This window comes from Bos taurus, chromosome 29, assembly GCF_002263795.3.
Source record: "Bos taurus isolate L1 Dominette 01449 registration number 42190680 breed Hereford chromosome 29, ARS-UCD2.0, whole genome shotgun sequence".
Classification (NCBI taxonomy): Eukaryota; Metazoa; Chordata; class Mammalia; order Artiodactyla; family Bovidae; genus Bos; species Bos taurus.
The window spans coordinates 47510998-47538242 of record NC_037356.1 but is presented as its reverse complement, the minus strand read 5'-3'; the positions used below and the strand labels follow the sequence as shown (position 1 = coordinate 47538242).

Sequence of the window (27245 nt, the reverse complement as noted above, 5' to 3'; positions counted from 1 at the left end):
AAGTGGGTCAAAAAAAGTTTATTTTGAATATTTAATTTAAAAAAACCATACCTATAAGGTGTGCTACAGAAACTTAGATACAAGGATTGCATATAAAACCCAACCTAACCGTGGTAAAGCAAATGCACTTCAGGAAAGAAAACGCATCCCTTGTGGTCACTGAGGTCCCAACACCCGAGCAGTTCCACAGGGTCACTCGGGAGGCTGCTGAGCAGGCCTCCCAGCCCCTCCCGGGGGACGGGCTCCCCACAGCAGCCCAGGAGAGCTCACGCTTGTTCGCTTCACATTCTCAGGCAAGTCGATCTGTTACATTTTGCTGTCGTTTAACACACTATTTTGGCAGAAAGAGTACTGCTCCCTTCATGGGAAGCGTTTCTGCGGTTCCCCGGGGGAAGGGACCTGCCTTCCCGCAACATCCAGGACAAGAGGAGAAAGGCGGGGCTTTGCGAAACCTAGCAACCACTGCAGGACTTCACAGCAGGAGCAGCGCCTCCACTCGACCAGAACGCTCCAGTGCTTTCTAGAGCTTTCCCGCAATGCTAACTTCCCATCAGGCCCTTCCCTCTTTCTCCAAACCCCCCAGGACCAGGCCCCCACCACAGGGGTGGTCCTGCCTCCCGACAGCGGGGCACGGACAACCCGCACTCGGGACTGAAGGTCACCCAAGTGGCTCCACGCCACAGTCGATTTGGCAAAAAAAGAAAATGCCTTAAATGCATAAAAACAATCAGCGGGTCCTCCAAGAAACATGATTACAATATATTAGCAAGTTCTGGGGCGTAAACATTTCCAAAAGCATCAGCAGAAGTATTAAATAGAAAAGCAGGAGTGCACACGCCCCTCCTCACCCTAAGAGGCGGCAGGCCTGGCGCGGCCGTGGCGGGGGCGAGGTGCCTACTGCCGCAGCTCCACGTAGTTGGCGGGGAAGAGCCCGTACCTCCCCTTGCACAGCCCGCGCCACCAGCCATCATCAATCATCTCGATGTTGGTGATGATGTCGTCGGGGTCGAAGGAGATCTCATCGTCGCCCGCTGCGGAGGAGGCCAGAGAGCAGTGGTCACCCTCGGTGTCTCTGGGTCAGCCAACCACCAGGAGGAAGACCCGCCAGCAGCCCCTCGAGCTGGCGGCCTCCCACGGAGGCTCTGCGGGGTGCAGGGTGCTGGGGTGGAGGATCACAGGGGTGGAGGGGTCCCGGTCTGCCCTGCTCAGTGAGGGCGGCTCTGCACGCACATGGCAGCTACAGAGACCCAACCGAGCCCTTCATACAAAGCCCTGAGCCAGGACTTCCCTGGTGGCACAGTGGGCAACAGTCTGTCTGCCAACGCGGGTTGGACACCTTATCCGGAAAATTTCACGTGCCATGGAACAACTAAACAACTAGGCCCCGACTACTGAAGCCCACAAGCTGCAGACTGAAGCCCGAGTGCCCTGGAGCCCTCTCTCTGCAACAAGAGAAGCCATGACAATGAAAAGCCCTCACATCAGAATGAAAAGTAGCTCCCGCTCCCCACAACTGGAGAAAGCCCACACAGCTAAAAGATTCAGCACACACAAAAAAAACCCTAACCCAGACCAGATGTAATGGGACTGAAGAAGATCTGCAACTTTTCTATAACCTTGCAATTGTTTAAATATAAATTCTTCTTAAAAACTGTAAATAGTGTTCTGAGAGTCCTAACTCTTGAGAGAGGAGTTGCTGGAAGCCCCCAGTCCCATACCCCCCAGCCCTCCTTCTGGCCCGCCAGCGGTTTCTCACCAGCCTGGTAGTCATAGAGGGCGATGGCAGTGATTCCAAGGTCGTTTTCATATTCATCGTAGGTACCTTCCTCTAGAATAAACCAGGGCCGAGTCTGAGAGAGAACCAGAGCTCCATGCTCACTCCCAGCAGACAGCCCTTCCCAAGGTCCGGGAATCGCCAGTCAGGAGTCAGCGGCCCCAGGGCACCGAGAGCCGCCTGCCCCTCATACCAACAAGAGGAGACACCCCAAGGAGCGAACCCACAAAGGGATCATCTGGGTTGAGACTGGGGCAGTTGTCAGGGTATAATTTTTTAAATTTCAAATATTCAGCACTATTGTCAGGAAACGTCCGTGCCACGAACAAACGAACGGCGAGCGAGAGACAGCTGATCACCTGCCGTCGTGCTCGGGGAGGTGAGCGCTCTGCCCTGGGCAGGTTCTCGTGCTGATTCCCATGTCACTCCCCGAGGGGGAACGGGCCCAGACATACAGAAGGGAACCCCACGCTCATCCACCCACTCCACCTTCAGGGTGCCAGGGACCTCCATCTTGTGACCTCCGGACACCGGGGCTTCCCCTCGGGAAAGACGACAGCAGGAGCCCATCCTCCATGCCCACCACCTCAATGCCCCCCGCACGGGCAGGGGTCTCCCTGGAAGGCCCCAGGGCTGGGGCCACAGCTGAGGTGGGGCAGCTCAGCCCGCGGGAAAGGGGAGGTTTGCAGAGGAAAAGCAGCGGAGGGGGCGTGACGCAGGAGGCCCCATACCTGCTCGATAGTGGCCCGGCGCCTCCGTGCTTTCGTAGACGCCCTCCGAGACGTAGGCCTCCGGGTACTCTGTGGTCTCCACGCTGTAGCCCAGCTCAGGCTCTCTGCTGGGGCTCGGCTCAGCCCGGAACGGGGCCGCGTCCTGGGAAGTCAAGGGCAAGTTCCCGTGGCCCCACCTCCCAGAGGCACGCGGAAACCTGGCAGCCCCAGCCGACACGGGACAGACACGGGGGGGAGACGGGTCACCTGCATCCTGATGGGGCCCCTCCCCAGGATCCCCTCTCACCCCGACCCCGAGTCCCACCATCACTAAGGACCTGCCGGCCACAAGAGACGTGAGTTCCTGGGGCAGGTCTGGCCTGCTCCCCTTCGGGCCCAGACCACCATGGCACCCCAAACCCCCAGAGCCCCCAGCCCTATGAGGCTCTGACGACAGCTCCAGGGCGGCACCCCAGCCCTCCACCTGGAGCAGACGAGCCCGCGCATGGCAGGTACCATCCCCACCAACACTGTGGAGGTGAGGCATGGGAGTGACCACCAAGCCACGCACAAGAGCAAAGGGCGCTCTGCTGACAGCCCCAAGCCGACCACCAGCCCGGCCAGGGTGCGCCTGGGGCACCCTTACAGGTCAGAGCAGCAAGGTGCCCGCATGGAGCAGCTCTAGGAAGGGCCAGAAGTCAGGCCCCAGTCTTCCAGAGGGTGGCAAGGGTGTGGGCAGGCGGGCAGGACGGCTGCACCTTGGCCAGACACCGGAGCCCCTCGAGAGCTGAACAAAGCAGCGACAGGCTCCTGCTGGCAGTTCCCCCGGAGGCGGGGGGCACAGACCAGAGGGCAAGGAGCGGCTGCGCTGGGGGGCCACCCTGAGCAGGTCAGTGGTGCGGGGGCGGCCTCCCCCACCAGAGCCCCCTGCCCATCAGGTGGTTCAGGGAGGCTGGCCCGGCTGTGGGGCATGCGGGGGGGCTTACACAGGGCCCCTTTCCACGGCATCAGTTATAAAACCCCACCCGCAAGGCCAGCCCCGCCCACAGCTCTCCCAACCCCCGACCCCTCTGAGTCAAACTAGTGTGTGCTCCTGGGACTCAGCAAGGCACCCCGAGAGGCGACGTGAGGTGATGAGGAGACGGGGGGTGAATAGGACCCTGGGGCAGAGGGGACTCAAGCTCGGGGTGTGGGTGTGGACGGTGGGGGCCGAGCTGCTCTGGGAGGGGGCCACAGGGGCCTTTGGCGGCGGGATAGGGAGGTCGTTCTGTGACCAGGGATCAAAGGAGCAGGAACTAGGGACCGAGGACTCTGGAGAAAGGGCCAGGGAGAGGGGAGCTGAGGAGTGGTGGCAGAGAGAGGGAGGGAAAAGGCAGACTTATGGCTCCCGGTGTCAGGAGACGCCGCAGGGCGGGGGAAGGCAAGGGGTCGAACCCCGCACACAGGAGGCCTGCCCTCTGGGTCGCCGACAAGCGCGGGCAGAGACCCCGTCCACAGGGCGCTGGGCTGGGAAGGGTGTCTCCAGGAGTCAGAGTCACTGGCAAACCCAATGACAACACCAACCTCGTAGACGGGGCTCGATGGTGGCCTCTCCTGAGCCGGCTGGGGTGTGGGGGACGCGGGCGGCGTGGGCTTCTGGGCCCGGGCCTGCTCCTGAAACGCAGAGACACAGTCAGCTCGTTCTCAGGCTGCCGGAGGAAGAAGCAAAGCTGCTTTGAAGCTACGGTCGTCTGCGCTAGCAGGACGGTCACAAGTCCTCCAGGTGCTGGAAACCCCCGCGAGGAACACCCCCAGGTAGAGAGTGTCCTTGAAGGGCTGGAAACAGAGACATTCCTTCCCACGTTCCTTGCTCGCTCGCAAGACCTGGCTGTCAGGCATCCATGGCCCCTGCCCAGCAATGCATGTGGTCCGTGTCCTGCCTCTGGACTGCCGCTCATGGCCCAGAGGGCTCTGGAGCGACGCTGTGCCGAGGGGGCTCACACAGGGGAGGCGGTGGGACAGGGCTGGATGCAGCGAGGGACGACACGGCAGCAGGGACAGCAAGAGACCCTCAAAAGCAAAATCGAGAGACGATCGCCACCACAAACCTCTCTTCTCAAGTCTTCCAACTCCTGCATCTTTCAGATCAGATTGCAGGGATTACACTCCCGAGTCATAAGAAGACAAAGGTGTTACATAAAAAGGAAACCAAACTACCAGGAAAAATGCCTCGGCGTGTGGGCCTACAACAAAAAAAAACTTACAAACGCCTAGCTAAAAACCTGAAGGAGAGAGAGCTTTAAAGTTCCTGGCAGTTAAGAAAGATACAAGGTAATTACGAGTGTGCAGTTATCTGACCTCATCACGTGTGACAAAGCATGTGTCAGGGCGTCTGGAATCCCCGCCCAGCGCTCCCTACCACTGCGCAGTGCCTGCCTCCGCCCCCACCCTCCCCCGATGGGGTCTTCAGAGCCCCAGCTGCCAACGTCTGCGGGGCTAAATAAAGCTTTACGATCTGTAAGGCACCACAGGCATTACTGCAGACTCTGCCCTTCCTCACCGCCGGGGAGAGGGCTTCCACACCCGCTTCCCGGGCGAGGGCATGGCCGTGGCTCCCTGAGCTGATCTGCCTCCAGCCGCCCGGCTAGGAGCTGACGGACTGGCGCAGAGCCACTGGACATCAGTCCACTCAGAAGGGTTTTAGGAGAAGGGCCACCCCGTCCCTCTCACCTCTCACAGCTCCCATCTCTACTTTCCCTCGTGGAAAAAGTCTACAAAGAATCACAGAGCAACCTGCAGAGCCGGGCTCCAGAAGCAACAGCAACAAGAGCCCACAGACTGCTCCTTCGCGGGGACTCCTCCTGTGTCCCCCAGCTTCCACCCAAGGAGGTGGCGGGCTCCCCAGGGGCATGGGTGGGGACAGAGTGCCAGGGAGACGTGTGGACGCGGGCTCAGCCGAGGGCGTACGTGCTGCCCGCCGCACAGGGCAGGACAGGCGGGCAGTCACCCTGGGCTGGGTCAGCAGGGCTGTCGGGCAGATCAGCTGTCTCATGTCTGGGGACAAGAACCTGGGCCGTCTGTGTGGCTGAAACCGTCAGTGCGAGAAGGCGCCGAGTCTACGATAACCCCACGGACTGGAGACGGGCGAGCAGGGCCCGCGGGCTCCCAGCCCCCGGCGCCGCCCGCACTCACGTCCAGCTGCCGCCGCGCCGCCTCCTGCTCCTGCCGCTCCTGGGCCATCCTCTGCGCCCGCTCCGCCTCGGCCTTCCGCCGGTCCTCCTGTTCTTTCTCCTTCGCCAGGTTTTCAAAGTTCGCTCTGATGTTACTTGTTTTGCTGTTCACTACAGAGGAAGGAGAGACTTACCCAGAGCACCACCGTTGCCCCCACACCGGGCTGGCCCGGGGGACCTTCCCCGGGACCCAGGCACCGACCGGCTGAGCAGGGACGCACCCCCTCGGCTGCCAGCCCAGCCTCCTCCAGGAACAAGCCTTCGCTACTGTGTCTGCCACACATGCAGCGGGAACGTGGGCACAGTGCCCTGTATCTGGAACATTCTCATGCTCCAAACATCACTACGTCCTTTACCACCAGACACGAGGAAGATATGCCCCTAGGGAGGCCTTCGATCGAACAGTCAGAAGCACTGACTCTGAGCTCCACCCCCATGATGTTTCCTGTGACGGAACAGGACGGCCGGGCACCCCTCCAGGACCCCGGCGGACGGGTGAGACACCTGCCCTGGGTGAGACGCAGGCTGACCTGACACTTCCTGGGACGTGGTTTTCCCTGAATTTTGATTACGATAGGTAATCACCTGCCGCGCCCCAAACCCACAGATGACCAGGTTCTCCGTCAACGCTCCACCGGCTCCTGTCAACCCTCCTCCCGCCCTCAGCACCACCCTGCAACACCGCTGCACAAAATTTCTCCTGGGAAAGCCCTCAGGGCTGCCAGGACTCACCTGCTTCAACAGGGACAGTCTTCTGGTAAGACGAGGACACCGCGGCAACGTCCTCAAAGGTGGAGGCATTCTGCCGAGACACAAGCAGGGGTCAGGAGGGCTCAGGTCCCCTCCCCTGCGGCCAGCAGAGCTGCTGAACCTGCACAGGTGCTAAGCTGGCCCCAGATCCTCCCAGGGAACCAGCCCAGGCCTACAGATCTCACCAGCCCACACACTAACGGAGACACAGAAAGTGTGCCAACTCACCCCGGCTGGTGACCCCAGAATCAGCGTCAGAGAAGAGACGCATGTGTGGGGGAGTCAGCAGGGCCAAGGGTTTAGAGCAGTGAAAACTGCAGAGTGTAGAGTGGCGAACACATGTTATCCACGCTCATCCAGACCCGCAGGACGCACAGCCCAGAGGTGAGCCCCAACGCCGCCCCCGGCCGTGGGCGACCTGAGACACAGGTTCAACACAGCTTCACGGCGAGGGGTGTGTGTTGGGGAGCACATGGGAAATCTCTGCACCTTCCTCTCGAATTCGAGAAAACTTCAAAACGGGCAGAAAAACTAACATCCCATCTTCACGACCATAAACCCAGCATGTCTCCCTGAGCGCTCACCACCAAGGAGACCCAGTGTTTACAAGGGAGCCCAGAGGCCTCTGCTGTGTGGGGAGAGAACACGGCCTCCCCCCGCCCCCAGGATGGTCTCGGTGGCGCCCCCACCCTTGCCAAGCGCCCTCGCAGTCTCCTCTCCCACCGTCATCCCACAGACACGGCCTCTGCCCGCACACTCTGTAGGCCCCCACCCCACCAGCACTGCCTGCCCTGCCTGGCAGCCCGCCCAGGCTGTGTCACCAGCCCTGCCTGCCCTCCCAGTTCCCTAGCCCAGCAGAAGCCCTGACAACCACCTGTGAGGCTCTGCCCGCTCCGTTCCCCTTCACCCCTTACACCCAGGGGCGTCAGCACCCACCCCCAGCCCCGGCTAGAAGCACGTGGTCAGAGCACTGACGCCGCCTCCTATCTGGGGCCACGGCCTGGCAGGTTCCCCGAGACCCACTCTCCACCCTGCAGCCAGGGGGTTGCTGGCTCCATACCCCATCCGTGTCCCACACACTCGCAGTGCCCCGTCTCCAGGCCCTCAGCCCCCCAGCCTCAGTGAGCGCCAGCTCTGCTTCGTCAGGACACCGTCCGCGGCCAGAGCCCCGCGCCCGGGGCCACACACACTCAGGAGACGGGGCCCCAGGGGTCAGCCAGAAGCCTGGGGGAAGGGAACTCGGCGGGGACAGGCCCGCTCGTCCAGACTCCCACGGGCAGGGCAGCCGCAACCTCCGGCCACTGAGCCGACAGGTGCCGGGTGGGGGCGGCCCCGCACAGCTCACAGGTCCGCCCCTCCGATGCCCTGGAGTTTAGACTAGACCCCCAACCATCTGACGTGCTGAGGACTGGCTGACGGAGACCCTAGACGGGTCAGGAGGGCGCCCCTGGGAGAGCTGAAAGCGGAGCCTGTGGTCACGCTGGCTCTGGGTAGACTGCCACAAGCCCCTGCAGTGACAGAAACATGGTGGAGCAGCCTTCTCCAAGACGCAGCCACCACCAGGTGGCCAGAGTAACCAAGGAGCTCCGCTCCCAGCGCGGCTCAAGCTCAGCACTTTCAGCACCAACAGCCACCTGGCCATGGGCCCCAGGCCCCGCTCTACAACACGACAGGGACCATACCCACCCCACCGTGCAGCCTTGGAAGTCCAGGAGAGGACCCAGGGACACTGGAAGGGAAGCCCAGTGCTTGGGTCAGCTACCCCCACCGCCACGGGGATGACACACACCTGCCTGGGGAGCTTTTCAAAGATGTGCCAGGCATGCCCCCAGGGGCCAAAGACCACCACGGAACAGTGGCCGACCCCCAGCCCTCGGCAGGACACACCGAGCCAGGAGGAGGAGCACTCACCTTATCCATCCGGTCCTTCTGCACCCCGTACTTCCCGCCGAATCCTTTGGAGTAGTCTGCAACGTGACGACACGGCACTCAGCCCCGGGCTGAGGACCAGCGGCCACCGACAGCAGGTGCATGCAGACGCGGACACCCCGGAAAGCGCGCGCAGAGCAATGCAAGCAAGGACCCGGCACCCCGAGCCCTTGCCCGCGAGGCAAGTGCGCCTCCACCCGGGGTCCCGGCGGCAAGCAGGGGAGGGCAAGGAAGCGGTGGGCATGCTCCGCGTGCTCCCGGGGCAAGGGTGCGGGCGTGGGCGGCAGGCAGGGCGCACCTCCCAACAGCCTCCACCCAGCCTCGCCCGCTGCTGCATCCTGCCCTACCCAGCTTTAAAGAGAGGCTCTGAGGTGCGGTTTCTCTTGTTCTTTTGAAAGAGAGGAAACTCCCATGGACGTCTATCAGCCCCACTTAGGCCACAGCCACACAGGCCCACGAGACGGTCACAGCACCGTGCAGCACCAACGCCACACACGGCCAAGGCCACGTCCGTGTGGTTTGCGGGGTCAGCCCCAGGGGATTCTCTGCCTCCCTCCCTGAACACGGGCTGAGGGCCTCTCAGGACACAACACCCGGCCAACTGCGTGTCCAGGCCCTGAGGGAACTGCGCTGAGCATAAGCACATCTTCATCTGGACTCCCAACACCACCCAGAACCTCTGTGATTCCAGCTTCTTGTGTGTGAGCACACACTCAGAATCCCCTGTGATTCCTGCTTCCTGTGTGTGAGCACACACTCAGAATCCCCTGTGATTCCTGCTTCCTGTGTGTGAGCACACACTCAGAACCCCTGTGATTCCTGCTTCCTGTGTGTGAGCACACACTCAGAACCCCCTGTGATTCCTGCTTCCTGTGTGTGAGCACACACCCAGACCCTCTGTGATTCCTGCTTCCTGTGTGCGAGCACACACCCAGACCCTCCTGTGATTCCAGCTTCCTGTGTGTGAGCACACACCCAGACCCTCTGTGATTCCTGCTTCCTGTGTGTGAGCACACACCCAGACCCTCCTGTGATTCCTGCTTCCTGTGGGTGAGCACACACTCAGAATCCCCTGTGATTCCTGCTTCCTGTGGGTGAGCACACACTCAGAATCCCCTGTGATTCCTGCTTCCTGTGGGTGAGCACACACTCAGAATCCCCTGTGATTCCTGCTTCCTGTGTGTGAGCACACACTCAGAATCCCCTGTGATTCCTGCTTCCTGTGTGTGAGCACACATTCAGAACCCCTGTGATTCCTGCTTCCTGTGTGTGAGCACACACTCAGAACCCCCTGTGATTCCTGCTTCCTGTGTGTGAGCACACACTCGGAACCCCCTGTGATTCCTGCTTCCTGTGTGTGAGCACACACTCAGAATCCCGTGATTCCTGCTTCCTGTGTGTGAGCACACACCCATAACCTCCTGTGATTCCTGCTTCCTGTGGGTGAGCACACACTCAGAACCCCCTGTGATTCCTGCTTCCTGTGTGTGAGCACACACTCAGAACTCCCTGTGATTCCGGCTTCCTGTACCTACTTTCTGCTTCGTTGTGAAGGAGTTAAATGCAGACAGGGTCATCGAAAAACAAAACTCTAAAGAACACCCCCAGAAGTAAGACCCCAAAACCAAGTGGACACGCCTGCCCTGTGCCCCTCTGGTCCAAGCCCAGTAATCACACTCAACTGAACACATTTCTCCCAGCCTCAGAGGCAGGAAGGTGGCTTATTCCAGTCACAGTACCCGTGTCAACAGCGAGAGCTGCCGGGGGAGGCCGAGGGAGGCCAGGCACCCGCTCCAGAGACCAGTCACCTGCAGTTCACACTCCCTTTTACCAAGCATACACCCCAGAGGTTACAGGTGAGAAGAAAGTGAGTGGGGAAGAGAGTGCGCAGGGGGTCCGCTCCGCAGAGCAGTGTGGGGAGAGCCCAGCCCTGCGGTGACAGCGGTGACCAGAGGCCGAGCCTGAGGTCTGCGCTAAGCGGGGGCGCGGGGGGGGAGGGTGGGGCTGGGAAGCAACTGTGCCTTGCTGGGACCCGTGCTTGGCCAGTTTCTCCTTGTAATCAAACCCCACAGCACAGGAGTCCTGCCTCTCGGACTGAACACCAAATCTGCCTCCGAAACCAGTCTTATAATCTGAAAATCCACAGGTGACCATGGAGAAAACAACCAAGAGAGGAAACAAGTTTGGTTAAAATCGTAGAAGGTTTGCAGGAATCAAACACATTGCTTCGAGAAAACGAGAGCCCTGTTGAGTGAGGGAGCCACAGAGCCAGCTCCTGGCATCACCGATGGTCACAAGGGCTCAAGAGGTTGAAGGACAAATGAAATCTGAACGGGTCAGCCACGGCCCGAAAGCAGGCTAGGACCTGTCTATGAGCTGGTTGGGAAGAGCCACTCCAGGCTCCGAGATTCATCCAAGGGTCCTGCCTGCACTGCAGACAAGAGCACGTATCTCGGCACACGTGAGAGATACGTCACACATGTGACCTGTCCCCAGCCCTGGGGCAGCCCCGCTCTGGACCCGCCGCCTGGGAGGGCGCGAGCCGGGCTCTGGCAGCCACTCTCCCGGGGGACACAGCCCGCCTCCTGGCTGGGAGCACAGAGCCACCCCTTCAGCCACCCGTGCGGGCAGAAGCAGCCCCTGGGAAACTGCGGCGGCAGCCGGGGCTCCAGGGCACCGAGGCCTCACTGCAACCCCCCAGGAGATCACTACAGGCGGAGGGGTCTTTTCAAAGCCGAGGGAGGCACAGGGACCCTCCCCGCCCCCCAGGGAAGACACGACACACTGCAACCCAAGTACCGCGAGGCCCAGCGCACAGAGCCTGTGAACAAAGCCGAGCTCCGGAAGGCCGCGGGGGACGCACCTTTCTGGGACTCGTGCAGCTGGGGCTTCTCCTGGTGGTCCCAGCCGAGGGCACACTTGTCCTGTCTGTCCGTCTGCACACCGAACTTCCCCCCGAAGCCTTTCACGTAGTCTGCAGACGACACAAAAGGCCACAATCGAGGATTAACAGGCAGCCTGCCTAACAGGAAGACAGCACGTTTTTCACAAAGTTAAACACACACAACTTGCTCAACCCGTGCTTGCTCCTGTGTGTGAGCTTGCTCCAGACCTTTGGGAAAACTTCCAGTGACCTTTGTTAAGAGGACCTCCCCATACCATGGCCAGAAAGCACCCCCAGGTACAATCTGGGTCTCCTGGATAAACAGAGATGGGACCCCAAAAGGAAGACCCAAGGCGTGCTGTTCAACCAGCACCGCGGAGCCCGCGGGGGCTCTTCTGCACACAGACGGGCGACTTGAGGGCCGTTACCAGCCACTCTGCTGAAGTGTCAGAGCTACAAGACGGCCGAGGGCTGGGTTTCTAAGTTAACAGCGCTGGTCTGTACGTGCTGTCTTCAAGTTCCATGTTTAACAGCGCATCTGCCCTCAGGCCTCCGGGTCGTGTTCTGGTTCTCTGCGCCTGTTCTGATGGTCACCCCGCACACTAACAGCTGCTGGCTGGGGAAGGAGCTAAGCTGAGGCCACCTTTCTGGGACTCGTGCTTCTCGGTTTTGCCTTGATACTCGAAGCCGACGGCGCTCTTATCCACCTTGTCCTTGTCGATGCCGTACTTGCCACCGAAACCTCTGGAGTAATCTGCAGACAAGAAAAAGCGCTGTCCACACACCAGCCGTGGGAACAGCAAGCACGCTGGGAACCTCAGCAGTCTGGAAGGAAGGACTGCTATCATTCCACTCAAAAAAACAAACCAAGGGGGCTTCCCTGGTGGCTCAGCGGTAAAGAATCCGCCTGCCATTGCGGGAGACATGGGTTCGATTCCAGGTCCGGGAAGATTTCACACTCTGCAGAGCAACTAAGCCTGGGCACCACGACTACCGAGGCTCTGTTCTCGAGTCCGGAGACCCCCAGCTACTGAGCCCACACGCCCGAGAGCCTGCGCTCTGCGACAAGAGAAGCCACGGCACGGAGAGGCCCATGCAATTGCAACTAGAGCAGCCCCCTGCTTGCCGCAACCAGAGAAAAGTCCTCGCAGCAATGAAGACCCAGTGCAGCCAAAAATAAATCAAATTAAACAACCACCACCACCAGGGGGGCCTCCCTGGGGGTCGAGGCTTGAGACTCCACGCTCCTAAAAGGCTTGAGACTCCACGCTCCTAAAAGGCTTGAGACTCCACGCTCCTAAAGCAGGCAGCCCAGATTCAATCCCTGGTCAGAGATCTGGACTCCAAAAGTTGCAATAAGGATCCTAAACACGGCAACTAAGATCCAGAGCAATCAAGTAAGTAAATAATTGAAAAAATAAAAAATCTTTAAGGCTTACTCTAAGATTGCAAATGTGGAAAACACTTAAAAGTATTATTTATATGCACAAAAGAACTGAAAAAAGTAGCACGTATAGTGAATGAATAACTATAGCATCTCTCCTTTAGTCCAAAAGACGGCATGAAGACCAAGTTGACGTGAAGCTTCTGAAATCAAGGATGAGCAACAGGAGCAAGCTTTTAGGTCACTCTAGGCAGGGACTTCCTTGGCAGTCCCGGCAAAACCAATGCAGGGGGCACGGGTTCAATCCCTGGTCTGGGAAGATCCCACCCACCGCAGGGCAGTTAAGCCCATGCGGCACGACTACCGAGCCTGCATGCTGCTCCGACTGAAGCCTGAGCGCCGAGAGCCCGCGCTCTGCAACAGAAGCCACCACGATGAGAAGCCTGTGAACCGCAACCAAGAACAGCCCCTGTTCACTGCAACTAGAGAAAGCCCGCGCACAGCAAGGAAAGGCAGCAAAAATTAAACAAACACTAAGTCACCCTGCTTCCTCAACTACAGCAGAGACGAGATGGGGCACCTCCAGAGACAGCACCAACATGGAGCACCTTCTAGGAACTCAAGTTCCGCTCAAGGCTAAGTTACCATAAATACTAGACAGCTGTTTTACACACAGCAGGCTCTGTCACAGACCCATGAGCGGGGACTCAACCCCACCCAAGCAGGCCCAGAGCTGCCAAGGACTGCTGCGCTGCTCCAGGTGCTTCGGCCTCTGCTCCCCAGCTTCCTGGAGGCAGAGCTATTCTTCTGCAAGGGCATCTGGGGAGAGGGTCTGGCAGAACGAACAGGATCCAACAGCGGGTCCTAAGGAGCATGTGCACACAGGGCACAGGCGGACAGGTGTGCTCCCGGCATGGGGCGGGACAGCCCAGTGCCGGGGCAGGCGGGCCCTTGGGCAGAAGGGAAGCAACACCCCCAGTCCAGCAGCCCTTCCCTTGAGAGACGCCCAGTCATGGGTGCCGCCAGTGGCGGCTTTCATTTTTGATTCTTAAAATTCTGGAGATTTACAAAGCTATGCGAGCTCTCAGTTCCTATGTCACCAGTGATTCAAAAACTCGAACGCACAGGCCAAATAAAACACACCATGCAGAGCAGCAGCCAACCTCACCCTCTGCGGCAGGGTCAGGTCCATGTGTCCAACTCCACACACGCGCCTCAGTGGGCAGAGCACTGTAACTGACCTCCAACGGGGGCACCACGTGAAAGGAGGGTCAGGCCGGCCGCCAAGGACAGCCTGGCAGCATCCAGCGAATTTTAAGTCCAACATGCTTGACTCAGCGACTCCACCGCTAGAACTCATCTTTTAAATAACCACTCTTGTGCGTAAGACACAGGACAGGAATATCCACGGCAGTCAGTTCTTAACATCCAAACCTGGAAATGAGCTCAACTCCACCTTCCAGAGAGGAACAGTTCAGGAACTACACAGTGTCCATGCAGCGGAGGACTGAGCAGTCATCGAAACGACGACAAAGCCCCTACTCCAACCAGGTAAGAACAGGGATGTCCAAACCCTTCAAGCTAAAAGAGCTGTATAAATAAAACATCAAGCGGCTGGCATGGGGAGAGGGAGCTCCCTGGGCTCGTGTGAGTAAACGCACGAGCAAGGAGGGGCTGCAGGCGCCGACAGTCAGCGGGGTGCGCAGCGGCCCGCCCGCCCACCTCTCTGCGACCCGTGCTTCTCCGTCTCGCCCTGGTAGTCGAAGCCCACGGCGCTCTTGTCCACGCGGTCGGACTGCACGCCGTACTTGCCACCGAAACCACTCGAGTAGTCTGGGGAGACAGGGTGGCAGCAGGAAGAAGCGTGTCAGAGCAAAATGCCATTCCGGTTAAAAGCAGCAGGAGCAAAGCGTCGGCAGCAATGCACCAGGAGACAAGAGCACGTTCAAAGAGGCACGAGGAGCCACCCGCCGTCAGATGGGGCGCCGCGCGTCGTCTGGTGTCCCTGCAGTCTGGCCCCTTCCAACAGCTGGAGGGCAGAGGTGAGCCACGGGCACACTTTGGAAAGTAACCATTCAAATAAAGCTCAGCGTGTGAAGAAAGGGACATGGCCACGTGGGTCTTTCTAGAAAAGACTGGAGCCCACCAACACCCTGGGCTGGGTGGACCAGACGGACCCGCCCCTAGAGCGCTCCCAGGCCGGCTACCTCCCTGCAAGAGGCGTAAGCAAACAAGCTCCCAGGCCGGCTACCGCCCTGCAAGAGGCGTAAGCAAACAAGCTCACAAAAAACACCTCAAGTGCTTTGAGGAAGCGATGTGCTTTCATTTCAGAAAGGGCTGACAAGTGAGCACAAGCTCATGAAGACCAGCCAGCACCGTGTTCACAACAGCTCGCACACTGTGCAAACATCAGCACCGAAACAGCTCTGGTCACTATCCTAAGGGGAGAGTCTGCTTTGCCAACCAAGCAAACTGCCCAAGGCAACGCTGCTCAGAGGAGGGAGGCAATGAGGAGACACAAGACCCGGGTCCACTCGCTGCCTGACGGGGGCCCCGCCACACCACACCCCAGACGCCTGAGGGGAGGGCAGTGTCCCGACCCCTCCGGATGAGGCCACGAGGGACTCCTGCCTTCAAAAGCAGGGGGGCTTTCTGCATCTGTCCCACCTCACCTTTCTGTGAGGCGTGCTTCTCGGTCTTCCCCTGGTACTCGAAGCCCACGGCAGACTGCAGTTACAGAAAAAGAGGAGATGCAGATTTCAACGTTTGGATCCATGAACATGACATTTTAAAAAACACGAACCGTGTTATTGGTATTTTTTTATTTTTTTATCTCCTAAGGAATGATGCTAAAGCTGAAACTCCAGTACTTTGGCCACCTCATGCGAAGAGTTGACTCACTGGAAAAGACTCTGATGCTGGGAGGGATTGGGGGCAGGAGGAGAAGGGGATGACAGAGGATGAGATGGCTGGATGGCATCACTGACTCGATGGACGTGAGTCTGAATGAACTCCAGAAGTTGGTGATGGACAGCGAGGCCTGGCGCGCTGCAATTCATGGGGTTGCAAAGAATCGGACGTGACTGAGCGACTGAACTGAACTGCAGCTACTAATGCCCAAAGTACCAGTATTTTGAATTTGCACACCTTGAAACACTGAAGCCCAGGGGCCACCCCAGACAATCAGCGAGGCAGCTCTCAATGCTACGACATAAAATGAGGGGGCTGCCGGCCCTGAGCCAGGGCCTCGAACCAGAGGAACAGCATCAGACACTCAGCACAGCCCTGGAAGTGGGTGTGAGGGGGGCCCTCTGTCACTGTGACACAGGCAGGGACAGGGAGTCCCCACTGTCCCCTGGGACACATCGAAGGCCATCTCAGGGCCACTCGATGAGCAGGCACCAACATGGAGGTTTCTACAGCAACCAGGGGAAAACTCTCTCGCCTCTCAAACAGCCAATCATCTCAGAGCATCTGTGAAGGGGCGGACGGGGCCTCAGGAGCCTGTGCTCGGGACCCCCACCTTGCACCCCCACAGTCCGAGGCACCTCTGCGCCACTCCGAGATGCCCAGAAGACACCCGGAGCGAGCTCAGTCTACAAGGTGGGGCCAGCTGCCCGCGCCGCCTCACTCACCTGGTCCACTCTGTCCACCTGGACGCCAAACTTGCCTCCAAAGCCCCGGACGGAGTCAACCTGCGAGCAGTGCTTAGAGAGCTTTGACTGATACTCGTGGCCGACAGCTGACTGGACAGGGGCACAAGTGAAGCGTTAGTCGCCCTCCAGCACTGCCCCACTGGACCCGCCCCCCGCGGGGGCAGCCTGCACTTCTGCTCGGTGTGGGCGACACGAACAAAACCACCCAACCTGGAAGCCGGCCGGGGGAGGTGACTCCAGGGGCATCGCCACACCCTCAGTCAGGTGGTCCTGAACCCTCTGCACACCAGGCTCCCCAGAAGTCGCCCGAACCCCAGCCACAGGGGGCTTCCTGAGGTGCCTGGGCGTGCAGAACAGGAGGCCAGGCCCCAACCAGCACCACAGAGCCAGCAGCCTGCCAGCGACTCCTGAGACCGCTTCCAGAAGACTGCCGGCAGTGATCAGCCTCCTCAGGTGGGAGGAGGTCACTGTCAAAGCACGTGACCCAGGAATCAGGGCTCAAACCGGAACACAGAGGGCATGCTTCAGGCACACCGCACGGTCAGCGCCACTGCCTACCACACAGCCAGCCCGCCCAGGTGTGCGGTGGGGCCTGCCGCCGGCTCAGCACCCCCGGTCAGGGAAGCAGGTCTGGTGGCCTCTCAAGGCCACATGCTGACCGAGCAGTCCACCCCGAGCTTTCCGCTGTGTCAGCAAGCTGGAGCCTGCGGCCCACATCCACACCGAGGTTCTCTGTAAATAAAGCTTTCTGGAACATACCACATCTGTTCATTTACAGAAAATCTATGCCTAGCTTTGTGTCAAGACAATACAGCTAGTTCAGGAGCCGCCCGAGAGCCTGTGGTGGCCAAGCAACTAAAATATTTACACCCTGAAGTCTGAGCGGCCCCGGGCTGCTGAAGTCACCCAGGCCCGGCCCTCAGAGGAAGGTTCCAGGCGCCCTCGGCAGAATGGACAGGGGTCACGGACCTTTGTGGACACCGAGGACACAGGACAGGTGACCTACACGTGACCCAGAGCCAGGCGAGGCAGCAGCTCATCCAAGCCCAGCTCCTCCCCAGGGAGCCACGCCCACCTTGGCCCTCCTACAATCCATCGAGGGGCCTGCCAGCGTACTAACAACTCCTCTCCCGCTTGTTTATCTGGAACTTCAGTGGCAGGGTTCAGGGTCCAACCCCCACGGGGTCACAACCAGCGCTGGCAGCTAGCTCTGTAGGCAGCTTAGCACGCGCTCTTCCACAGCCAGGGAGCAAAGCAAGCTTTACTTTCCAGTCCGGAGCTGCTACTTTCTCTCCCTCCCAGCGGGATCCGATGCCCACAGCTAACAGCTGATCCAGAGCCCTGCAGCCTCAGAAAACCCGTGGCAGAGACCACCCACCTGCAGCTTCGGGGGTCTCACCCAGAAAACATCAACAAGGTAACAGGGAGGCAGCAGCATGCCCAAAGGATCCCCCAGCGTGCCTCTTCATCACTAAGAAGTCAGAACTGTTCCAAAAATACGGCCAGAGTGAAAGCTTAGCGATTCTCCCAACTTTCTCATCAAAACAGCTTTCTCCCCAGGTTGGCCTTGGTCTTACACTGACGAGACCCTATTTCTAATCAAACAGTCAGCACCAGGCAGAGCACTGTGAGAAGCAGGGCTAACACTCTGGTCGTGGGGGCGCCCCTCTCTCAAGCAGGTGCTGGCCCACGAGTGCGACCAGCCCTGTCATTCCGGGCTGAATCTGATCCAGGCACAAGGGGGACGGGGGGAATCACAGAGGGACCCGACCCAGCTGACACCTCAGCACAGCGGTAAGGCAGACACCTCGAGCTGCCCAACCTGGGAGACGGGCGCCCGCGTCACTGCACGCGCAGCACGCCTGCCCCAGTCTACTGTCCTCTCTGCAGGGCGGACTCGGCCCCCAGCTGATCCAGCAAAGGGTGCGGCTCTGTTCAACTTCAGTCCCACCTCCTCAGACCTGCCTGTCCTCTGCCTGGTGGGCCAGGGTCTTCTCTGAAGGTCACCAAGTGCGGAAGGACAGCAGTCAGATGGCTGCCTTTCTAGCCTCGACAGGAACCCAGGCGCTGAAACTCGGCTCTGGGCTGCAGATGGGAGCCACTAAGGCTGCAGCCCGAACCGCAGCTGACACCCAAGCGGCAATCCAGCCGCCTGTGGGCCTCCGTTCCGGTCAGAGCCGGCCTCTGGGAGGACCTTATCTCCAGCTCCAGGATTCCCAGCACACCACTCCCTCCCCAGCAACTCAGAAACTGAAGAGCTTCCAGAAACTGCAGCCCTTCTCAGCTAAGCTCAATTGAGAGAGGGTGACTTCTGGCAAATCTCATCCTCAACAAGTGGACTCCCAACTTTTCAATGGAGGGGGAGGGCTGAGTGACAACCCTGCTGACCCTGGTGAGGTCAAACACGCCAGGACCCTGACGCCACGTGGGCCGGCACTCACCTTGTCCATCCTGTCCTGCTCCACGCCAAACTTCCCTCCGTAGCCGTGCGAGGCTTTGGGTCCCGTTTCCAGCTCCTTCTCCTTGAGGGTCTGGTGTTCTTGAAACACATTCTCCCGCAGCTTGTGGATGCTTGGAAGGAAGAGATGGAAGACAAAAATCAGTCAGACAGACTGCCAAGACGTGCGTCTGGGCTTTCTGGGAGGACAGACAAGGACACCATCTCTGCAATCTGTGAGGTTTTGCTCCCCAGTGGCTCCCCAGCCCAGCCTCCCTTGTATTCACTTTACTGCACCTCCAGTTGCCCTCAACTTCAGCAGCTCTCAGAGTCAGATACAGGTTAATGGGGAAAAAAAAGCAAGTCTGAACACACCCAGTGAGTCATCTCCAAGTCCCTACAGAGGCTGGGCTACGATGTGGACGGCATTCCACCAAGTGGAGGACAGCTCCTCGGGTTCACCAGACACCTGACCCAGGACAGCCAGCTCCGTAAACGTCACCAGAGGCAAATGGGAGACAAAGCCCACAGGTGCACACCCGGACGACCCTAGGCCAGGAGCCCAGAGACGTGGAATATTCAGACGGCTTCTCGCTATGTGAAGCACCCCGGCTTTCCATTCAAAGGTGAAGTGAGAGGCTTTCAGAACTTAAAATGTAAAAGCCACTTTCACTTTAAGCGCTAGGAGCAGCAGGACAGATCACCAGATGCAGCCAGAACCAGGCAGGCCAGGCAGCTATCACCCAGGGCTGCCGAGGGCCACCCCACACCACAGCCACATCTCCACATCCGGACGGCAATCCCGGACGTGCGGCTTAGAACACCAACCAGGCCTGGCCACCTCCCAAGACCCTGACGAGCTGGGGAAGAAGACCAGCCCCCAAGCACCGTTGGAAGGACCTCAGGACACCGAAGCAGTCCTGCCTTGGGTGTTCTCTGAATTCTAACCCACCCACAGGCTGCCTGATCAGAGAGAGTTCTTTTCTTCTCCGATCTGCCCTCCCAACGTGTTTTGAAACCACGGGGGACAGCAGGGCTAAGAGGCCTGGATGACAAAACCAGGTCAGCAGTCAGCCTGACCCCAGAGCAGGGAACCCGAGGCAGCTCCCAGCACCAGCTCCCCCGACCGGTCCCAGGCCCTTCTCCGAACAGCTGCGAGGCGGCGGGCTCAGCGAGTCAGGAGGGAGGAACACTTGTGTCTAAAATGCCCACACTGCAGACTTCACCCACTTTTCTGGATGAACGGCTGAACCCTTCTCAGCCCAGAGGAGCTTCATTTCACTGCAGAGATCCTAGAGCCTAGACCAGTGCTCTGTGAACGACCCAAGCGGTCACAACCAGGGGAAGGGAGCACACGTCCGCACTGAGGCCAGCGCAGCCGGAGAGAAAAGTCTGAGCACATTCTCAAAGGCCCTTTTAGCTACACCTCCCAACAAGCAAACAAGCTGCCCCGGAGGTGGCGAGTTAAGACTGGCCAAGTCAGGGACAATCCCTGCTTCTTGCAGTTCTCCTATCTCGACCTTCATGAGAACAAGAAGTTCAGGACTCAGCTCAGGGTATCCAACTGACAACAACAGAATAACACTGCAACAAAACAATACAAATTAAGGACGGGTGTTTCTGATCTAGTCTTCAAAGACAGCCCATGCTTTAGAAACCTCCCATCTGCAGAGAGAACAGCTTAGTTAACTATGTTCCTGGATGAAAACCACAAGCTTAAAAACCAGACTGGAGAATTAAAAGTAGAGGAGACACCGGCAGTGAGATTTTTAAACCACTGAGCGCGTCTGTGCAGATGCACACACGCATACACGTCAGGCCTCGTCCTCACCTCCTGTGTGAACTACAAGGGACCAGACAAGGCAGAGGCAGGGCCCTCGCGCTCACCAGCAGGGAGCAGGCCCCCTTGCCCCTCACGGTTCAGAATGTCTCTGTCACACAAAGATCGAGAACGTCTCTTACTTGATGTGCTCCTGGTGCCCAGATCCTTGCACGGTTTTGGCTCCCCATCTCTGCTCTTTCTCACTTACGTCATTCTGAAAAGGAAAATAAAGAACGAGTACACCCCCACGCCCTGGACTGTGAAACAGCCCCCACCCCCCGCCAAACCAAAAACCTGGGAGGACCCACTTCAGGAGACGGGAGGGGCGGGCAGACTGGGGCTCCTACCACGAAATCGGGGTCGGTCTCCCAGTCGTCGGCTCCCCCGTCGTCCGGGGTGATGGACACGGTGTGGCCGGCCGAGGCTTTCCACATCTGGAAGGGCAGCGCTGAGGGTCACAGCCGCCGGCAGAGCCCTGCCCAGGGGCCCACAGACGCTCTGCCCGGGACCCCACAGGGAGGGCGGGGAGCTACGTGCTCAAGAGGGCCACTCGTGGGACTTCCCTGGGGGTCCAGCAGCTAAGACTCCCAGCTCCCCATGCCAGGGGCCCAGGTTCAATCCCCGGTCAGGGAACTAGACTCCTGCAGGCCACGACCAAGACCTGGCGCAGCCGAATAGATTTTTCTTTTTTAAAAAAAAGGTCACTCATGATCCCCGTGCCTGAGTGACACCGGAAGGATCAAAAGAAACCTAACACGGGAGCTCTAGCACTGAAGCCAAAGGGCAGAAGCACGGGAGAGATATTCCGGGCTTCAACTCAAGGGAGGAAACTGGGAGATAAACAACGCCACGTGTGCTGCTTCACTCAGCGGGACCCCCCGCCCCCAGCCAAGCCTCCTGGCGGCAGTGCTGTCCCACCGGGAACGCACTACCGCCAACTGTAAAGTCTGCTCCGTTGCATCACGGTTTTATTTCAAAGCATCCATTTTGACTCAAAAATAATTACTGGAAACCTAACAATGATTTTCTTAACTTAGACTCTGACAAGTCAAGCAATCAGCCAAGGGCTGCTTTGCCATCTGCTTGGGGAGACGCAGGGCACACAGAATGCCAACTTCTGTGTCGGGCAGCCCTGAGGCAGGCCGCCCTGCCTCCTCAGCAGGCCCTGAAACTCTAACTTATCAGCTCGGAGAAAAATGACCCAGCCTCACAGCCGAGCCACACTGCTCTCTCCATAACTACAAAGGCAAAATCTAGCCTTTCAGGAGTTCAAAAGAAAGCAATGAGAAAAATGGTTTTGTTTTCCCCAGAAGTCCCCATAAAACTGCTCCCAGGCCAGAAGCAACTGAAGGCTTGTTTTCACGCAACCAGAAGCCCGCACCCTGGTGTCTGAGCTGAGGACACTGCCCATCTCCCATGGTGGGGCCACACTCCCTGTGCTCTGTGTGGACCCAGACAGAACAAGAGCCTTTCACAGACCTGAGAACCCCCCAGGCGGGTCCACCTGCACCCCCGGCTCTGCGAGGTCACAAGTCCAAGGTGGTGGCAGGGGGGATCAAGGGGCACAGCTCTCAGATTCCCAGACTGGAGTGCTGCCACGTCACCTGGGCAGGGAACCATGAGCCACCAGGTGGGCAGGACCAACACAGTCCCCTGGACACTGTCCCACCGGGACCCTTGCTCCCCTCTAATTAGGTGAAGCAAGGCAGGGAGCGCCCTGACGCAAACTGCTTTGAACACAGTCTCCGAGAGCCGACAGGCCAGGCTCAGCTGCAGCGGGAACAACCAGCGTGCCCATTCACAGATGGAGACACAGCTGCCTGAAAGTCAAACGCTCTGCCAGAAGCCTCTGCCTCCCCGAGTCAAGACTGCCCGTGGCACCACGCTGGCCTGAGAAGGGGCTGCCCACCCGCAGGACTCCAGTTGCCTATGGTCTCCTCAGCCAGTGAGGGGACGGCCAGTCATGCAGAAGGACGGGGTCTCCAACGAGACTCACTCCCCACCCAAGGCCAAGGTGAAAGCCACATCCTGGCCTGTGGCTTCTCCACGCTGGCGGCGCAGAAGTCACAGGGCCCACTCTCCACCCGTCTGGAAGCCAGCCTCACTTGTGGGCAGGTGACCACTGGCCGGCTCGCACCAGCATCATGGCTATGGGTTCCCCAACCCCATGGAAGAGGAAGAAGGGGCCAGGGGGCTGCCAGGGGTCCTCCACTCCAGGGTCGTGTGGAATCCCCTCCGCTTTCTAGACCACAGGCAACACCAAAATTGACTTTATTTTTCAAATAAGAAAATTTCCTCCCAGAAAATTATCGTCCCTATCTCTGCAAACCTAGGGAGAGAACACCCCTCGCTTTCCTTGTCAAAGGGGTTTCCCTGACTGCCCAGTGGAGCACATGAGCATGCTCATGGTGCACAAACCTTTCTTCTCCACGTGCAGATGCGAGACGCTCACAAAACTCTGCTGAAAACGCAGTAATCCAACGAGGAATTCCCAGGCATTGGGGAGAGCTTCTGTCTGTAAAAAGATTAAGAGTAAAAAGAAGGATATGTGCTGACAGGCACCCTGGGCGAATCTTTGTGTGCTGAGATCCTTTTAGAATAGCTCTGAAATCCTCCCCAACACAACAAGGTTTTATAAAGAAATGTGAAAAGAGGGTGGGAAGATTTCCATTTCCCTAACCAAAGAGTTCAACTGACTTTCAGCCACAGTGAGAAACTACAGAAAATAAAAAAGTTCTGAACTATTTACCACTGTATGAAATTTCTTCTTAATGCAGACAGAAATCATTGCCTCAATTGCTAGCGTACATTTTGTGTGCTAAAATCCTGAGAGCTTTCCATTTCTGGTTCATCCTAATTCTGCAATAAAATTCCATTACTCTGGGTATGTATATGTGTATGTGTGTGAGTGTCCCCGGTAGCTCTGACGGTAAAGAAGCTGCCTGCAATGCGGGAGACCTAGGTTCGAGCCCTGGATGGGGAAGATTCCCCAGAAAAAGGAATGGCAACCCACTCCAATATTCTTGCAGACAGAATTCCTGGACAGATTAGCCTCGCGGGCTACAGTCCACGGGGTCACAGAGTCAGATGTGACTGAGTGACTAGCACTCTCACACTTTCACATATATACGTACACATGAGAAGCACTCCCCATGGGATGGTGACATGGCGGGGCTAGAACTCTGAGCAGTGACAGCTATCAGAACGTGAAGAATGTTGACTCGGGGAGCAAAGGAGAAGCAAGCTGCGTCTCTAACGAACGGGCAGGGTTACTTCATAAGACCAAGACTCCAATTCTGCAACCCACCAGCTCAGCAGCTCTTCCCTCAGACCACAGGACAGCCCTGACTAGACATGGCATTGCTAGACACCACAGATGACTAGAATCCCCTTCTTCCCAGAACAGACCAGTCACAGGCACACACTGTCTGTGCTGACATGTGGCCTGGCACGCATTAGCAACCAGACAGAAGATGCTCTGCTGGCCTTCCTCAATTCTGCCTTTAGAAATCCTAAATTGTGTAGGTTGCTTAGTACATTCTAGGTACCGCAGTTATCATCCAACATCTATGAAAACCTTCCCAAGGGCAGGCTAAAATCTATAATAATCTATTCCCTCTCAATATTTTTAATTAAAAAAAAAATCATGAAAACAACTCTTTGAAAAACTTAAGTCCTTTTTTTTTTGATCCAAAGATAATGCCTCTGGACCCTACCTACCTCATACCACACACAATAATTAACTGGGGGAAAAAATGGATCAAAAAACCTAAGTGTCTGAACTAAAACTATTGAATTCTTAGGAAAAAAACAAGCACAAATTCTCATCACCTCGAATTTGACAACAGACTTTGGATGTGACACAAAAGCACAAGGGAAAACAGAAAAAAGTAAATCGGGACAAAAATTTTACACTTTTTGCTTCAAAAGACACCTATCAAAGTGAACACAATTTACAGAATGAGAGACACTGTTTTCAAATCACCTATCCAGAATACATAAAGAACTCTTACAAGTCAACAATAAACAGGACAATTAACCACATTTTTAAATGGTGAAAGGATCTGAACAGACATTTCTCCAAAGACATACAAATGGATGATATGCTTGTGAAAAGACAGTATCACTAACCATCAAGGGAATGCGTATCAAAGCCGACCTGAGATACCATTCCACACATTCTAAGGTGGCCACCAAAAAACAAACAAGTTTGTGGAGGGTGTGCAGAAATCACAAGGCTCTTATGCTGCTGGCGGAAACGTAAGATGAAAGAATCCGGCAGTTCTTCAAAAGGTTAAACACAGAGGTGCCATATATCCCAGCAACTCCACTCCTAGGTATACAGAAAACTTGTTCACAGAGCATCACTCCTAACAGCCCAAAGTGAAAATAACCCAATATCCTTGTGATACAACGATAGGCACGCGGCAGATGGTCTATCCACTCAATGGAATGTTACTAATGTCTGACGATAGAAGGAGTGAAGTACTGACACCCCCTACAACATAAACGACTCTGAAAAATCTTACACTAAGTGAAAGAAGCGGGACACAGAAGACCATATATTATACAGGCCCATTTCTAGGAGTGGCCAGATCTGCTAAGTCTACAGAGAGAAAAAGGGGACTAGCAGCTGCCTAGTGCTGGGGGTGAGGGAAGCCGATAAGGTTTCTCTGAGGAGATGAAACCACGCTGAGTTAGCCATCTATTCACCCACCCTCTCCAGTGTAGCAGAGAAAACAGGTCTCACAAGGCCCACTCTCCACACCACCATTACTCAGAGGACTCCCCTCTCCCCTGCCTCCTGCACAGTGAAGACAAGATGCCTGATGGACAAGGGCCCAGGACGGGCGCACTGCAACACAGGGCAGACCCCTGGGCTCCCAACTGTCTCTCTCAACCGTGCGCTTACGCAGCCCCTGCTGCACTGTGCTGACCGAAGATCTGAGTCACCACTGACTCCCAAGTTAAGTTTTTTACAGATGTGTCTCTCAAAATGCTTCAAATAAAAGGTCCTGGGGACACACTGCCAGTTACTGAGGGGGATGTGGAGCAGAGCATACAGGACAACCCCGCACACCCCTCCTCGCTCCTCTTTCGGTCTGGGAACACTTTCCACCCGAGAGGCGCGGGCCAGCCTCTGGCACCAGCGCGGTGACTCACCCTCCGTCAGGCCCTGCCCAGCGCCGGCCAGAGGGGCGGCGGGGCAATCACGCGGTCGGCCCCAGCGGGTTAAGCCCCCATGGAGCTCCGGGGGCCAGGTCACCGCGGAGCCCAGCGGGGCGCTCGCCCGGGACGCCTCAGAGCTCCGTCCAGCGGGAAGTGGGTTCCGCACCCCCGCTCCCCCGGGCCCGACGCGGCCAGATCCCACGGGAAGGAAGCCCTGTCCCCTTCGCCCCAGACCCTCTGCAGGAGCACCCAGCTTGCACGAGAGTGACTCCCTTCCAGGTGACTTCCAGCTCGCACCCAGAGGAGGGGCTGTTCCCAATCCAGAGCCGCTCAACTCTGCTGCCGCGCCGGTCGCTGCATTTCCACTGACCTGATTGCAACATCTCCCCGTAGGTGTGGGCCGGGGAGCTGGGAGCGAGCGGCCCGCCCTGCCCTTGGGAGACCCCGGCCCCTCCCCCTCGGCCCTCCGCCTCCTGAACTCCCGAGTCCGGGACCCCCGCTACCGGTAGGGCTCCTCTCCGTCCCTAGACCCTTTCGGCTCTCCGCCCCGTCCCCCTAACCCTCCAGGTCCTGGACCCCCTCCCCGGCGGTCCCCGCTCTTCCCAGGACCCTCTGGGCCCTTGTCCCCCTTCCCTTAAACACTCGGGGCCCGGCCTCTCCCCTCCCCGGCCCCCTGCCCCTTCCTCCCGACCCCCAGGTCCTGCACCCCTCCTGTAGGGCCCCTCTCCTATCCTACACACCCCCCTCAACCTTCTGGCCCCTTCTTCCCAGAAGCCCGGAGATCCTCCCCTGAGGCCCTGGACTCTCCTCCCAAGCCCCCTCAGGACCGCGTGCCCTGACCCCTCAGGCCCTGACCCCTTCCCCTTCCCCCAGCCCGCCCCTCTTTCTCCGACCTCATCCCCCTCCCCAGGACTTCCCTCAGGCCCGGCCCCTTCCCCTCAGCCCCCGGCCCCTTCCCTCAGCCCCTGGCCCGCCCATCCCCTTCTCTGACCTCGGCCCCCAGCCCGGGGAAGCCTCGCCCGCGCTCCCCCCGCGCGCGAAACCGCGAGCGGAAATGCGGCGAGACCGCCGCGGCCGCCGCTTCCTTCCCGTTTCGGGACGTGGCTGCGCCTGGGGACCTCAGCTGGGGAACCGGCCCGCTCCCCCGCCCGGCGAAGGCCGAGCTCGCTCACCGCCGCCTGGGGTCGGTCCGGTCCGGCTCGGCACTGCCCAGCCTCCGCCGCGCCCGCAGCTCCCAGGCGCCCCGCTCCACTTCCGGTTCCGCGGACGGGGGCGGGGCCGCATCCGGGTCCCGGAGGCTCCGCCCCCGCCGGCACGCCCCGCCCCGCCGGGTCCGCGGATCCTGCGGCCTCCCTTGTCCACGTGGCGCCGGCAGTGCCCACCGCTGGCGCAGGCTCGAGCTCCGCCCGGTGCCCGCCTGCGGAGCCTGCCTAAAAGTGAGATGACGCTTAAGGGTAAATTTACGGAGCGCCCACTGTGGGAGGGCCAGATTGTGCTCACATGCACAGTCCTAGGTGGTCG

The 27245-nt window shown here is 58.4% G+C and overlaps 1 protein-coding gene across 7 annotated transcripts; it reads right to left on the bottom strand.

Annotated features, from left to right (window-relative positions):
- Positions 1 to 26980, bottom strand: CTTN (cortactin). Of its 7 annotated transcripts, none has more exons than XM_005227317.4 (18): positions 26716 to 26980; positions 22974 to 23070; positions 20903 to 20989; positions 20696 to 20769; positions 18738 to 18867; positions 16276 to 16386; positions 15313 to 15367; positions 14363 to 14473; positions 11900 to 12010; positions 11236 to 11346; positions 10394 to 10504; positions 8355 to 8410; positions 6426 to 6495; positions 5656 to 5804; positions 4048 to 4137; positions 2506 to 2647; positions 1757 to 1828; positions 1 to 1031 (listed from the first exon to the last, which is right to left on the bottom strand). In XM_005227317.4, exons 3-18 carry the CDS (start codon positions 20987 to 20989, stop codon positions 895 to 897), a joined length of 1617 nt encoding a protein of 538 aa, XP_005227374.1. In that variant the 5' UTR covers positions 22974 to 23070; positions 26716 to 26980; the 3' UTR covers positions 1 to 894.
- Positions 26981 to 27245: the final 265 nt, after the last annotated feature.